This window comes from Diorhabda sublineata, chromosome 5 (genome assembly GCF_026230105.1).
Source record: "Diorhabda sublineata isolate icDioSubl1.1 chromosome 5, icDioSubl1.1, whole genome shotgun sequence".
Classification (NCBI taxonomy): domain Eukaryota; kingdom Metazoa; phylum Arthropoda; class Insecta; order Coleoptera; family Chrysomelidae; genus Diorhabda; species Diorhabda sublineata.
Window position 1 is genome coordinate 20,143,237 of NC_079478.1, and position 17,116 is coordinate 20,160,352.

The window sequence follows — 17,116 nt, forward strand, 5'->3', positions numbered from 1 at the left end:
CTAACAGAGGGATATTTTCTTCAGCCAAAAAAGTTTTGACAGACCGAGCAGTGTGGCAGGGAGCTCTATCATGCATGAAAGTGAATGGTTATCCATTTGGAAACCATTCTCTGAGCTGCGGAATCAAGTGATTTTGTACTGATCTGGGGCCTATTCCACAATACAGTAGAACTCCAATTATCCGAACTCCGACTATCCGAATCGCCGATTATCCGAATCACTTTCAGAAGGAAATTTGTCCAAAAAAAGTCTAAGTGACGCTAAGACGTGCGTGGAATAATCTGAAAGGCCTACCGTCTGAGAAGAACAAAAAAAAAGAATCTGAAGAAAATGAGAAACAAGAAAATGGAGAGGATGAAGATGATGCAGATGCGTTGCCACTAGAGGAAATAAGAAAAATGATTGTAAAAATTCCTGGTTGTACAGAAGTAAGTGTTGAAGATGTAGGAGAGTGGATGGCTTGTGACACGTCTGACTGGTTTTCAAATTCTCAATGACGATGAAATTGTTGAAAGTGTGAGAGAAGATGTTGAAGTGGAAGTGGAAGAAGAACTTTCTGCTGATGTAGTAGACGCTGGACCATCAGCTAGTGAAGCATTTGCTGGCCTCGAGACTGCTTTGAAGTGGATGGAGCGTCAGCCCGAGTGTGACCACTTGCAACTGCTCACCGTCAAGCGAATGCGTGACCTGGCTGCCCTAAAACGGATGAAGAACGCAAAACAGCTTACATTGACGGAGATGTTTGAAAAACAATGATTTTTATTTTTAAACTTGTACATAAGTACATTTTATTTATATTTAAAACATACGAAAATATCATGTTTCTTTCATTTAATTCAATAAAAAAAATAGTGCAATATCAAAACCTAGCTTTTTTTCTCTCCAATGGCAATTTTTTTTAAAAAAACTCCGATTATCCGAATATTTGATTATCCGAATGGGTTCCGGTCCCCATTAATTCGGATAATTGGAGTTCTACTGTAATACTTTGCACTTTGCAATTTATTTTCAAATTCCTGATCCACAATAACAAGAAGTTACAAAGTGAAAAGTGCTAAGTGAAAAGAATACATCGATAAGCTATATTTTTTCCGATTTTTGTTCCACAATATATATCTCTTCGCAAAATACCAATTGTCATCTTGACACTTGTCAAATTATTCTGCTAAGGGTTTGAGTGGTTTGCAAAAATAGTTTATTCATATAAATATGGGAAAAAAAGATTTGATCATTAAAAAGAAGCGCAATATATTATTTGGAAATTTCAAAACAACCTCTAATGCAGACAAGCAAAACGCATGAGAGAGTATATCGTCATTGCCTAAGTCTTTAGAATTGGCGTCTCCAGAAAAAAGTGGACCCATGTACGAGACAATTTGTTCGGCTTATGGAAAAGCCGCACTTTGGTAAGTTCACGTAATAAATAATTCAAAATGTTCAGTACATTTGAGTTGTTTGTGTTTCGTAGAATAAACGATATAATGCACGTCGGACAGGAACATCGGGGGGGGGGGGAAAGACAAAAAATTAGGCGAAGTGGATTTGGCAATACTTGATATTTTGAATGAAGATAATGCGGTAGTGGATGGAATAAATCTTCCAGAAACTCAACCAATGCCAAATGCGAGTACCTCTCGCAACACAGTTTCTAACGAAACTGGAACTGAAATTTTGAAAGCTGAAATTGACTACCACGAGGAAAAGAGAAAAAAGACAGCAGAAAATTGTGTGCAAAACAAGAAAAACGAAAAAGAGTCTTTATTAGGAGGTGTTAAAACTAGAAAAAGACCACCCACATACAGAAGGAAACCCCGCAATGTTGAAAAATTGTTGTGCTATTCGGGCCAACGTACGAATGTTGTACAATTGACAACTATTAACATAGCATTGACAACCCGATACACATTTCTGCATACGGCTGCTTTCCTAATTCCATGTATTGCGGCTATAGCATGAAGTTGACATCCATTTCCTAGCCAATGCAAGGTAATCAGCAACTGCTGCTCAGGTTGAAGCGCTTTATTCTTTCCTGTGGGATGTCTTAAATGTTGTCCAATATGTTGTAACACAATATCTACACCCTCTGAAGTCAATCGAAAAGCTTCTTTGAAATGAAAATCACCCAAGTGTTCAAAGTTGAAGCGCTCTTATTGACGTAAGTTCTTATCTGCAAAGTTTTTACAAAAAAAATTGACAAGTGCAAAGTTAGTGTAAGTTAATTGTGGAAGACAAAGACTTTTCACTTTGCAGCAAATGCAAATTGAAAAGTGACAAGTGCAAAATTGCAAAGTATTATTGTGGAATAGGTCCCTGGCCTTATTATTTCTCTTATGATGTAAAGACGTCCAGTGCCCTTGCCGCTGATGACTGACCAAATCATCACTTTGGTGGGATGTTTAACCGTTTGAACGACACAGTCAGGATGAAACTTTTCTCCACAACGACGACGCAAATACAGAGCTTTATTCTGAGAAATTTCGAATGTGCTTTCGTCACTGAAGCAGACCTACAAAAATAGAAAAAAATATATAAACTTCCATGTTTCTTTACTTTATTTAACTGAAAACGATATGAATGTATAAATTTTTGATTAAATTACAATATCTTATCGATCTCCAGAAGTCCACATCTTTGTCTTTCCATTGTTTAGCCCACTTCAGGCGCTTTGCTTCTATTGCAACTGTTTACTTGGGCTTCCTGACGGGGCGACAGGCCTTAAAATCTGGCTCTTTCAATTTTCTTCGAACAGTGCGTTCAGAAGAATTTACGCTAGCATCCTGGAGTTGTGATTTTATCATGTTTGTAGTAGCAAATCTGTTTTAGAGACAAATTTTCTTCAAACATCTTTCTAAACGTGGAGTGAAAATTGGTTTTCTACCGCATCTTTTCTTTCTTTTTGGACTTCATTCCTCTTCTGTCTCAATTTTCTTTTTTATGCGCCGTACACTAGCTTCAGGAATCTTCAATCTTCGTGAAATTTCGCGGTTTGTAAATGTTTTCGCATTCACAAGGGCCTTCACTTCAGTTTTTTTTCGTGGTGAAAGATTGTCTTTTCTACCCATAAGTCCAATTAGTTTTTTCAAACACAATAACAAATGAAATAAACAAATAACTGAGTTAAATAAACAATCGCAGTCCAAAAAGACACAAAAACACGCCCGTACCTGATGAGATTCCGATCGCGACTAATACAGGTTGGTACTTGTTTACTTCCATGTATCACATTGTGAACACAGTATTGCCATATGTTAAAATTAAATACAAATAGGGAGTCTACAATAAATTTTTAATTAATTATTTAAAAAATACAGTGCGTCTAATAATTTGGCCAGGGACTGTACAGTCAATAACTAATTGAAGCGAGCGATGAAATAAAAAAATTCATAAGAATTGATCAATAGAAAAGAAATCAAATCGTATAGCGCCGATTATCAATTCATTTGAGTTTTTGCTTTAGTTTTAGTTTTTAGGCTGGTGAAAAATTTCATAAATTTACTTCGAAATCGAAATTAACATTTACTTAACAAAATAAATTAATTTGTATCTATCGCATTTTATATAATTGAATTGACGTTATATAGAAAAATAAATTCGCTTCAATCGGAAAGAAAGAAAAATATGTTAACTGACGAAATAACAAAATAAAAGCGGAACTGAAACGATTCCTTTTAGCTAACCCGACAAAGAATACGAAAGTTGAGCATGAGCCTAAAAACATTTTTTGCCAAAAGACCTTTCGGTATACGTTGTTGGAGAAGAGATGCATTCACAATAGTTTCACATTAAATCGAGCAAATGAATGAGTTGAGACTCTCCTAACCTTGTGTGAAAAGTATTTAAACGTTCATAAACAAGTTTAAAAGTCTAATAAACCCGACCGGAGCGCAACTTTTTCAAAGCGGGATCTTAATATGTTAATGAGACAGATTATTACGGAACACGTGTGAAGTTTTTAGCTTTCTCTTTCTAATACTCGGAACGACTTTTTTTTTCCTTTTCAATAGCCAAAGGCTATCCACTAGTAGCTCATATATATATATATATATATATATATATATATATATATATATATATATATATATATATATATATATATATATATATATATTATTAAAAAATATATTCTATTATTTAACAATTAAATTCTCGTATTTTTTTTAACCGTCTCACATTTATCAGCATTTATATCTAAATAATTTCTGTCATCCAAGTTTCATTATGTACCTGAAGGCTTTATGTACCGAGACAAAAACAAAAAAAAATGTAGTACACAAAACGATGTTACAAAATAACATACTTTATGAAATATTAATAACATTTAGTTGTTGCTGTCAGCGAAATGTTTCAGGATACCTGATCGTTAGTGAAATACCTATTCGGAGAATTAATAAATTGATGGGAGAGTCTACTCCGAATAAAATTTGAATTATTAAGGGGCTGATTCAGCACAAATTATATTATTTAATTTGAATCAATTTAATATTGAATACAAATAAGAAAATTAAACGGTAATAGAACACAGTAGAGTCCTTTGTTTATATGATTTCGTAGTCAAATAAAATAATGGAACAGTTCTATAATGTTCTTTCTCAGTATTATTAAAGGACTTCATATTAGTTATAAATACAGCAGACAAAACATTGTAACTTAATAATATTTCTGATAGTTGTTGAGACAAATTGGATTGTTTTGAAAAAGAAACAACGACGTTTAGTACAAAAACAAGTGAATTGGAGATTTAGCAAAAAGCTGGAATCATTTGAGTGAAACTACTCTTGTTGTTTTACAAACAATGTATTCAAAACAACTTTAATTTATCACTGCTTCTTGATGAAAAAAAGCTTCAAAATGTTTTCCGGATTCTGCTCCATCGAAAAGAACCATTTGAAATTAATTTGCTGAATTTAAAAGTTTAAACGATGATGATGGAAGTTCTGGTCATCCTATTGATGTAGTTACTCCAGAAAACATCAAAAAGTCCAAAAATTGGTTTAACCTAATCGTAAATTGATATTGCATGGATTGGTCGAGGTCTTAAAGAAATCAGAAAGTAGTGTGTTTACAATTATGCATGAACATTTGACCATGATGGAGTGGTGGACGTATTGATGATTCAGAGCAGTCTTTGATTATATTAACATGTAACAAATTAGATTTTTTGTATCGATAAGTTTATCACTTGATTCCGGAATCAAAACGATCATCATCTGAGTGGATTGCAGGGGCTATCTCCCGAATTATTGTCACATTGATAAAAGCTAGATTCAAAGAATGAGATGTCACTACGAAAAATTGATTTAATGGTATGTACCAGGAAAAGTGATATTTAGGATGAGGAAAAACTGTAGTACATGCTTTTGAATGCACAAATAAGATAGTAAAAACGGAAGTATACAAAGTAGACAGTACACACACACAACGAAATATTCTAATAATCAAATTAAAAAGTTTAGAAACATTACATACAAATTTTATCAGAAATACGTTTTTATGAGTTATAAATAAATCAATTTTTTAATTGTATTCGCGTCGATAAAACATTTGCCCCTTTCTTCCTTTAATATACCTAATTCTCTATAAAATTAACCATACGTCGATGACTGTGATGAATATTTTGCAAGTCCTGTACTGTAAAAAGTCGAGGGCACAGGTGTTAGTTTGCATTTATGCACAATAACTGTTTATATAAAATTATAGACATTTACCGCAGCCTTTATTATAATACGAGGACTCGGATGTGTTCGTGAAATATGACGTTCTTAGTTGGGTACCGCGTTTTCATTCGATTTCTATAGAAATTGTCGTACGATTCGAATTCGATTCCGTTCTAATTGTTTTAAACAATAACCGTGAAATAATACGATTACAGTTATTCACGAATAACGGTTGTATCTATTATCGAAATTAGTTTGTAAAATTAATCGACAATATTAATATCTACTGAATTCCATCTAGTAAATCCAATTTATCTACAAATAAATAGAATACCTCATAAGGGGTGTTGTATTTTCCGATTAACATTGAGTCGAGTTTCAATTATTGCATAGAATATGCTAATTTCGAGTTGATTTTTTTTTGGTTTGGTATCGATTACATCGAACGTGGCAGCTACTACCACCATCGCGGCGGCTCGGTTTTCCTTCAGTCGAAGATAATGGCAAAGCAGTGCTGAGTGTCGGCGAACGATGAAAGGGCCGATACCCTGCCGTAGGACACATTACAATGATAATGGTGGAGGTTGACGTGGCGAGCGTGCCGCCGTGCCGCCCTCAAATTATACCAACTGGACATCTGGAGATACCATCGCGAACCACCGATCCAACATTCACTTTTATATTTCTATATACTTTTTCATCGATTGATGGTGACTTGCTTTGCTTCGGGCAACGTGGTATGTGTGGGATTTTTATGGAAAACATATTTTTATTGCGAGTAGAAATTGTAATGAAGTTTATAAATAACAATGCAAATTCTATAAATTCAACAAAGAATCTCATACTTAATTAAAGCATCTTGATAAGTTTTACGAGGTCTGGCTATTAAATAACGGTTACCAAAAATGGTTTTATTATAAAAATTATTCTATATCCCTCGCACACATACGATTCCATGCGATTTTTCCATTGATCTAGCAGTGTTTTCTTTGGTGAAGGAAACAAAAAAAGTTGCACGTTGCCAAATCTGATGAGTACGACGGGTGTTAATGGGCAAATGCGTTGTCCTGGTGCAAAGTCCACGAGTTGTTCTTCAACAACTCGGGTCATTGTTGCCAAAACTGACAAATAGTAAGTTAGGATGACAGTTGGAACTCTTTGGAGCCCATCAAGTCATCACAATACCGTTAATGTCGAAAAAAACGATTAACATTACCTTGAATTTTGATTTGCTCTCTCGGTCTTTACTAAAACGCTTACACCACTCAAAAACGCGCGTACGAGATAGAGAATTATCCACGAAGGCATCTTATAGCACTCAGTTGGATTTTTTTCCATTTAACGAGAAATTTGTGATTGATACGTTGTTTTTAATCACACATGGTGGGAAAAAAACACGTTCGTTTCAAACCGCTACTGTACAAATATTATAATAGTAACAGAAACGAGTTTTGGGACGTCCATAGATAAGATATTTAGATACCCAACTACTCGTTTTTTACCTCACTCGTCTAAGGCGCCCTCTATTTAGTATTTTATTGATTTATAGGATTTTTCGAAAACTATGAACGTGTTAACCTGATTATATATGAATGTTTGGAAACTATCCCGGATCACATTCAATTTTATTTAGAAACTGATCGATTTAATCGGATTGTAGTCATATAATATGATCCTTTCTACCCCAATAGAAGTTTTCGTTTGTCTATGGTACTTTAAAAATGCCTGTACTATTAATTCTCATAAGCAGCGTATTTATGGGTTATTGAAAATTATGATATTTCGGCATTTCATCTAAATAGCTTATTGAACTTTAGCGCAAAATCTGTGTGAAATTATTAAACATCTATTATAAGTTCTAGTAGATCATGAATTTTAAATTTTCACCGAAAATTGAATGGGACGTTCGGAAATTTTGTTTTGGATAAGGATCCGTAATCAGCTGAGAGATTATCTACCTAATTATAGTTTTAGGAAACATTTCACATCATAATTGTGTTAATTTAAAAAAAAAATAACATCATTTTCTACAGATAAAATACTTATCTATATTTATGAGTAAATTGCGTATAAAATTCGACAATAATCTGTATCATTGACATCTATCAACGTAACGTTGTAAAGTAATGCGATTAAAATATTTCTAAATATGTGGCGCTTGAAAAGAAAAAAAGTGTTGAGCTTTAATTGAAGCAGGTATGATAAATCGAACAATGGTATCCAAACGAGCAGAAAACGACTTATGGCAAACAAAAATTAATAAAAATTTCGAATTGATTTATTTGAAATAATAATTAATGGTGTGTGATAACTGATTTTTATAGAGAGTTATATTTTGGATGTCCGAAAATATGGTTTTAAAAATTTATTAAACTCAAAATTAGAATATTTTTACAAACTTTAATGAACAGAATTAATTTCATAAAGTAAATAACATTACAATTCATTATTAAGTGTTTACAGTAAACATATTTTATATTAAAATAAATATTTTTACAAAATATGACCTTTTTACGTCTTAATATTTCTTCGTGTAACTAGAGGAGGTTTTTTCTTATACTAGTTGCGAACAATATGAAATTTAATGTTACAAAAAAGTGTATTTGTATATACCTAACTATATTTTTAATTTTTCCATTAAATTACGTTCTCTAATGATGGACAAATAATTTTCAGATTTTTCTCGAAACCAATTTTATTATAATTTTGTTCTTGTTGAGATTTACTATAAACGGTTGTGATGTATTAGAAAATTTTATTTTTTTAAATCGTATAAAAGTTTTTTTTCTCCTAGAAGTTTTTTTAGTATAAAAAATAGCAAAATTGTTTAAAATGGAATTGTATGTATTTCGATAAATTGGCTTGAAAACTTTTGATTAGGCTTGATTCTTTTTTGGTTTTACGTCTATTTTCAAGCATTTTCAAAATTGTTAAAATTTCAATTTCCAAATCTAATACAAATATTATTCAGATTCAGATCCCAATCTAAAATACTCCGTCAACTAGTAGATGCTCCATGGCATGTAACACATCATTCACGTGGACCTGGGAGTGTCCACTAGGGTATCCCTTATACGACAAAAAAAAATTTTTTTGAATTTCGAAATGCATACCCTCTATATTTTTTACTAATGCTATAAGACACTTGAATATAAAATTTTATCAATCTAGGATAATTGCAACCAGTACCAACCGAGCTTCAAAGTTGTTTAGGAAAAAACGTATTTTGTCCTGAAATTACGTTCTGCTATAAAATTACTATAAATGCAACGAATAAAGTAAATAAAAGTAAAAAATAAATAAGATGAACATAAATTTTTAATTAAAAACATAAAGTAATAACAATTATTCAGGGTAACTTCTTTTTAGAGTTGTTTTTTCACAGTCCGAATACAATTTTCTATTTTATTATTTTTCTAAGATTTGTTTTTGTTCTTCTTGAGCCGTGATAAGTCCATTAAAATCTTGTATTAATTTAACAGCCCTTTCAGCAGTATCATTTACAACTTTCAAATAACTTATTCTTCTTTTAGCTTCCAGAAAAGCAGCATTCTTATTCCACGAACATACATCTTCCTTTAGAAAATTACAGTCGTCAATCCGCAGTCGTGATAAAAATTGTTTGCTCTTTTCCGATACGAAATGATCCAGTGTTTTATCTGAATAGAAAAAGAGAAATGAGTTAAATAACAAATAAAAATCAATAACAATTTTGAAAATATAACCAAAGTCAATTTTACTTACCAAACAACATTTGAGTTAGCTCTTCCTTCGACGGGCCGTAGCGTTTGCTGAAATCATTTTTTTTTCTCCCTGTTGAAGTTGGCAATCATTTTCTTCTTAGTTTGGTTATCAACTTCATCATCAAATAGTGATAGAATGACTATCTCTTCACATAAATACAACAAGTGATGTCTGAACTTGCTTATAGACGCTTGAGAAATTGTTGCGTCAACTTTTTCGTACTCTTAACATCTTCAAGAAGCGCAAATCTTGGTTAGGTGCTTTGGTCGCCACTATACATTCGAGCTAAGGTTTAACGACAAATAAGGTCTTGAGAGTTCTTTTGTCCTTCGCAATCATTCTGCATTATGACTGAAGTAAACATAATTTTAAAGAATAGATCGCTCTCGTCATCCACCGTGCCTGATGCATAGCTCCGGGGGGTTTTATTTTTAATGTGTCTGCTCCTAAAAATAACGCACAGCTCGACGAATTCACGGTAGTCATCTCTTACAAAACCTTTTTCTAATTTTGTCTTATAAAATAGTAACAAAGCTTGAATGTCTGTATCGGCAACACGTTCTTTTGCGAAATGAAGACATGATTCAATTTTACTAGAATCGATGTTTTTCCAATTTTCTCTGAACTTATTGAACATCAAAATATCTGGGCTACTAGTAATTTCCTTAATCTTGGTTTCAAAGACAGCTTTTAGGACCAATTCATAAACATGATGTCGATAGGCAAAAAGCAAAAATTCTCTTCCTTACGTTTGCTCCAAAATAGCACAAGCTCCATTGAAACGGCCCGTATTGGAGGCTGTTGTCTCGCAGCACATGATTTGTACTTTATCGTGAAGGTTCCAGTCAAAGAGAGCTTTTGAGAAAACCTTAGCTTGATGTTTTCCAGAAGAACTCTAGTTCCGGCACTGCAAGAAGCTGTTCTCTACCATCAGATGAAAACATGTAGTTACAAGTCACAACGCAGTACTTAAGCAACTCGTATGGACAAGTTTAAATAGCAAGTCGGCACGGGTTATCGTTCATAAATCGAACCAATTTTTTTTCTAGTCAATATAGGGCTATTACGAAACTTTTAAAAAGGTATGCGTAAAAAAACATCAGACTTGAAATGTAAGGGACACCCTAGTGCCCACTGTACAAGAAGTTATCCAAGAGATGATCATCAAATACCACCCAAATCCACTACTAGAGGAAACGCGAAAAGACTAAAAAAAAGTTGGCCAATGGACCTAATATGAGGTTTAAGAAGTTCCATCACTGGATGTAAACCTCACAAAGACATTATAGATGTTTAATTATCTAGCTAGCAAATTAACCCATAGAATGGAAAAAAATATTCTGATTGGTAATAGAAAACTATATAAATCTTTTCCCTTTTTTTAATCTATAGGGTGTTAATTTTACTTCTTAATTATTTGCTTATAAAAAGTTTCCAGTCTTTTCTATCTGACGCTAAATTTTTCGCTTCGACTTATGACCTTTCTATTTTTTTCAAGATTTATCTGATCAAGTCTTCGAATGTTACTGGTGGTCTTCCTTTTTTCTTTTTCTGGGCATTTTACTTTCCAAAACTGGTACTTTCTTATTCATTCTTTGTAGGTGATTCTTTTTATAAAAATTCTTGTATGGGTTCTTTTCCTATATCCGAGTTTCTAAATCGTTTCTTTTCTAAGGTATTTCATCTCTACAATTTTACTCTTTTCACATTCAATTTTTTTCTTTCTCTCTATTAACATCCAAGATTTACAGCCATACAAGATTTGTCTTGTAAATTGCTTTATACATTTTTGTTTCTTTAGAGATTTCTTTTTAGTTTGAGATCCCTTACTAGATAGATAGGATTCACCTTTTCAATTCTATCAACTTCCTGTTCCTGTTCCCAGGTATTGGAAGCTACTAACTAGTTCTATAAGTTTCTCTTCAACTCCGATTTCTTCTTCTACATTTATTACAACTACCATAACTACGTTTTTGTTTATTATCATTTCGTTTATCGTCAATCCAAAGAAGTTATTAATGAAAAAGATAAAATAAAAAGTGCAAAGAACTTTGTTTACTTCGTTAATTTCGTTATATATAAATGTCTTGCTGGCATACATATACAATAAACGATTTTTACTCTATGGCGGAATATTTATTTCCCACTAATTGAAGTGGATACACGTACCTAGTAACTTGGGTGTATAATATTTTATAGCGCAATAGGAGGAGCTAAACGATAGCTGGGTACCGCCTTAAGTTGAAAACTATCAACGAAAGTAGGTACTCGATTCAAGTAAAATTATTTTTTGCGGTATCTCGTTGTTCATTGAAGCACCGAACATAAAATTTTAAACGTCTACGCAGCCATTGGTAATCGGTATCGTAAAATATAAAGAAAAATAAAATAACAATTATTTCGAAATAAATTATCATTTCGAATTGAAAATGAAATGGTATTTATATTATGTGGGTACGCGATGTTTTTTCCGACAATTATTTTTTTTTCTGTTAAATATTTTGTCGCGAAATCTTAAACCATTAATGTACTAGGTACTAGAAACTGCGAAAAAACCTTTATAGAATACTGAAACTAAATAAAACTAAAACTAGAAAACGTTCAGTACAAAATGAGTGCCAATTCATCGAATATGTCGACGATAGTACCAGCATCTACTATAGTCTGTTTTACACGTATGCGATTCCATTAGTTTCGGTTGTTCTCAGCGCGCACGATCAAATGTAAAACATTTCGTTTTATACTCGATATCAAAGGAAAAAATACTAGTTGTTGCTGAAAAACAGTGTACCTACTGCTAGTTCAAAAAATAAAAAATTTCAAATTAACAATCCGATTTCGATGAATTATAAGGTTTTATTGATGATTTTATTAAAATCAAAGCATCTATCGAGTAATCAATTAAATGAAAGTACCTAACATGCAAACTGAACAAATTGCCGTGCACCTCTGATTTATGGTAGCGTATAAACCTGGCTTAACATTCCATGTTTACATTAATTCATCTATGAATAATATATAGCGTTTTAAGCTACACCAATTACAAAATGTTTAGTACAAAAGAAAATAATTCTAGGACATCCGTGGAGAGCTTGAGAGGATACAGTAACTTGTCGATGCTACAATGAGAACCAGGTGGTAAAAGAAGAAGAGAGGGTGCAAATCAAAATGGATGAAAAAAGTAGAGGAGGATCTGAATAGGATAGGAATGAAGAAACGAAAAGAAATGGAAATAATTAGCGAGAGAGGGGATTAAATAGAAGAAAAGGGTTGATCCACCCAGCAAAAATAATCTAGAAACCTAACGCAGTTCAACCCCAAAATGGGGGTACAACCATATATGTAAATATAGTTCTTGTCACTTAACCAATGCAGATAAATTTATATCAAAATAATTCTAGTTATTGCAGTTATAATGAAGAAGTGTATTAATTTGGTGTGTAGTTCTTGAAAAGTTTATTAATTTACCAGATTGATTTCTGCAATACGATCTAGAACTCTACTGTGGGACTAATAGAAACTAGATAAATTAAACCTCCAATCGCTACGTGCAGAAGCTACGTGGGGGCAGAAGAAAACGTCGTAGGCGATTGCGAAGCTCTCGCACTACACACCCCGCCATTGTTGGCATTCAAGCGTCAGTCGGCGTTGTGCTACAGCCACGAAAACGTGTCCGCCGTTATTGATGCTCCCGCCAAGTATGATTCGTTTTCTACAGGTTGAAGTATTTCAGAAATCCATCTGAGAACGAGTTGACAGAATGGTTAAAGAAAACCGCACATTATACGGAATTGGCATAAAGTTTTAAGGTCTATTTTGTACTCGAATTCATTGGCGGTAACTTACATTGAAGCGGGTAGTGAAAAGCTTGTTCAGAGATATGAAAAATGTATCAATCTCTTCGGTGATTATTTCGAAAAGTAACCGTTTAACTTACCAATCTTTTGGTAATAAAATTATTGTTTTATATGAACTTGTGTTTTATTTATAACCTATCGGAGGTTGCAAAAAGACGTCTCTCGTAGTTTAAGATGATACTGAAAATATGGAATGAGGGGGAAGAAAGGGAAAAAGGATCAATGAAATAAAAAATTGCTAAAGATTGTAATCTTTATATTGTACGACTCTGAACAGACATTCTTCGTTTGCGGTTTTTTTTCTATAGGTTCTGGCAGGAAAATTGCTTTTAGCAGTTACATTTTTTACGTGTTCGTAATTATAAAATAGTAGAACTGTAATCTTCCCAACATCCTTTATGACTGAGGATGCCAATGTCTATAAAGCCGTTTTAAATTTTATGTTCAATGCTTAAACGAACAACAAGAAACCACGAAATTACTAATAAAACTAGTTATCTGCTGGTGTTTACCTCGAGGACGTGACTATTTCATCTCACTTTGTGCTATAGGGCACTAATTCAAAAATAAAAGTAACAACTATTGTTTATTAACTAACAGACTAGTTGGTTTTGCAAGCTTCGTATTTATACTAGGATAATAAACATGGGCGCTAATGAAGAAATAGCAAAAAAAAACTTTTTTCAAATTGCCATTTTATTATTAAAATGTACTAACTATGTTTTTATATAGAATATAAAAATTCGCGTAGGAAACGGCGTGTTAAAATACCTAATGTTTATATTTTATACCATTCGGTAATGACTGAAAATTATAATTTATTTCGAATTATAAAATAACGTGAAATTTCCCCGAAATGTCTGTAATAAATTTTGAGAAAAAAATTAAATAGGATACAATCCCTCCGACTGAATTCCTGTTATTAAAATCTTAATTAAAAAGGAGCTTTTTGATCAAATGTTTATACATTTATTTCGAAATATTCTTAAAAACCTAAACTCGACAAAGACGACGACGACGATGACGACGACAACGATTTTTCAAAATAAGTCAAAACAAGTCAGATGTAATTACTTGAAATGTCTCCAGATATTGAATCAGACATTCTAATTGAAGTAATAGGGTCTGCAAATGCTGCAATGAATAGTTTAATACCTGAAAAATCAAAAAGAAACTTCCTGGTCTACCCAAAATTCGAAAAATGGTGCGTTTTCAAAAAAATTAGCAAGATACCATGCAAGAAAGAGGAGAATGTAGAAATATTTATAAAAGAAGCTGAAGAAATACTGAAAAGCAAGACAAATTTCCTGTGCGATAATTTTTTTTTTTTAATCAAGTCCTGCACATTCTGAAACAGCAAACGCAGCATCAATTACCTACGTAATAAACTGAAGCTGTACTAATTAGTATTAAACAGCTTCACACAGTCTACTACCATTTTACAAGCCGGTGATATTTTCATAGATTGCAGCGATTGGATGTGGCCCTTGTCGAGAAGCGTGGTTCGTATTTTATTGAACAGCAATTGAAACGGCAATTATCTATGATTGCAGTTTGAGTATCCGTACAAAAGGAAGCAATGTTCCAGGGAATGGCCAGCTAACTTAACTATCGATGTAACGAACCTCTCCGTTTGATAAATAGCATAGGAAAATTACCAGCAAATATTGCTCAGTACCTGTATCTACATAATATTAAAGGATACACAGGACGTTGTATGAGATGTCAACATCTCTCTTGGCAGACTCAGGAGCGGATATTCTACAAAAAATAACACCGAGGATGGAAATCCAACAGTGTAGTCGAAGGCTATATTGAGAGTTCATTAGAGAAGAATTTGTGAAAACAGTTTGGGCCAAACCATTTGCATGCATTTAGATATCACAGCTTCAGATGAAATTAACATTAGACAAGAAGTTGAAGATAATATTCACGCAGAAAATGGACTTACTTCAATAATGTCAAGGAGAGGTTGAAGGTGTAACATTTGATACAGGAATTAGATAAAATATTTTTATACATTTGAGAAAAAAATAGTAAATTCTAGCAGTTGTTGATGAATATTCTTCACGGGGACGAAACTTCAATCAGTGCTTAATGCTCATGAAATGGAAATGAATTTTTTAGTGCAATTAGTGAATAATAAAAATGAGTATTCAATTTTTTTTATTTAGATTCACAAAACTGCAATTTTCAAGATTAATAAAAATTTTTTACAAAAACCAACTACTAAAGCAGAACTTTTTTTCATTTTTCACGTATAACTTATATAACTTAAATCGTGTGGTTTGATAATAGATGGCGTAACTTGTATAATATTACATCGTTCCAATATTCCGTACCTGCGTTGGAAAGCTTCTGTTATTGTACGTCGTTTCAGTATATGTCATTCATTTGAAGCGTTAACAACAATAATTTTTTTTCACTCAAATATGTCGAACTTTGTTCCTGAAAAAGTGTTTTTGCGGGGAGTTTTTCTTCATTACTTTAATATAAAGAAAAATGCTGTCGAGGGTCATCGTATTTTAGTGGAAGTTTATGGTGAACATGCTCTAGCTGAGCGAACGAGCAAAAAGTGGTTTGCACAATTTAAAAGTGGTGATTTTGGCTTGGAAGACGATGAACGTGCTGGACAGCCAAAAAAAATTGAAGATGAAGAACTGGAAGCTTTACTAGATGAAGATTGTTACCAAATACAAAAAGAACTCGAGGAATCTTTGGGTGTCACTCAAGCCGTTTCAACACCTTTAAAAGCAGCTGGATATATTCAAAAGCGTGGTAATTGGGTTCCACACGAACTCAAGCCGAGCGACGTCAAAATGCGGCTTTGAATTTCCGAAATGCTGCTGGAACGTCATTTTTGCATCGGATTGTTACTGGTTTCATCACCAGTAAATGGATCCCCAAGCGCAAAAAATCATATGTGAAATCAGAGCATAGATATCAAAAATTGGCTTGATTCATTCTTGGCTGCCAAGCCAGCGCAGTTCTTTTGGGATGGGATCCACAAATTTCCAGAAAGATGGGAAAAGGCTTTAGATGGGCAATACTTTGAATAATATTATTGTACATGTTTTTCGTAAATAAACGTTAAAATTTTGGAAAAAACCGCACGAATTGATATATACAAAACTCTGATTATTGCCTTCCATCAATTTTCACATAAAAATGTCAAATGTCTTCGATTTTATATTGTGGATTACTCATTTTTTATATACACAAATAGAGTACCCTTAGGTACTGTCAAAATAGAATAGGTTAGATTGAATCTGAATATCTGACAATTATTTTTTTTAAAATAAACCTCCTTGAGAACCAAAAGAAAAAAAAAGAATTTGAACACGATTAAAAGTTGAGGAAAAATCACACAAAAAATTTGTTTATTAATAATATTAGTAAAATTGAACTAATTCAGGAAATAAAAGACGTTCATCCTGATTATTGGTTAGAAGTATTTATATACATTTATTATACAGCGAACCTGCAACGTCTCTAGACCTTTCAAAAAAATATTTCTTCTTGCTCCGCAAACCAGACCTCCACAGCTTTTATTTCCTCTTCGTTGGAAGGAAATTTACGACCTTTTAAATTGTTTTTCAGTTGACGAAATAGATGATAGTCGGACGGAGATAAATCTGGTGAATAAGGGGGTGCTCTAGTAATTCAAACCATAAATCACGAATTTTTTGCATGCCAACAAAATATTTGTATGCAGGAGCGTTGTCCTGCAAAACAACACACCTTTAGATAGCTTTTCGCGTCTTTTCTCTTTAATTTTTTTCCTTAGAGTGGTCAGTAATGTCGAATAGTAATCTCCAGTTATTGTTCTACCCTTATCCAAAAAAATCAATCGTGATTACT

General features: G+C 32.9%; 1 protein-coding gene across 1 annotated transcript; it reads left to right on the forward strand.

The window, feature by feature from the left end:
* Nucleotides 1-1,362: 1,362 nt before the first annotated feature.
* Nucleotides 1,363-16,086, forward strand: LOC130444461 (uncharacterized). Its single transcript, XM_056779585.1, has 3 exons — nt 1,363-1,406; nt 1,497-1,849; nt 15,785-16,086. Exons 1-3 carry the CDS (start codon nt 1,363-1,365, stop codon nt 16,084-16,086), a joined length of 699 nt encoding a protein of 232 aa, XP_056635563.1.
* Nucleotides 16,087-17,116: the final 1,030 nt, after the last annotated feature.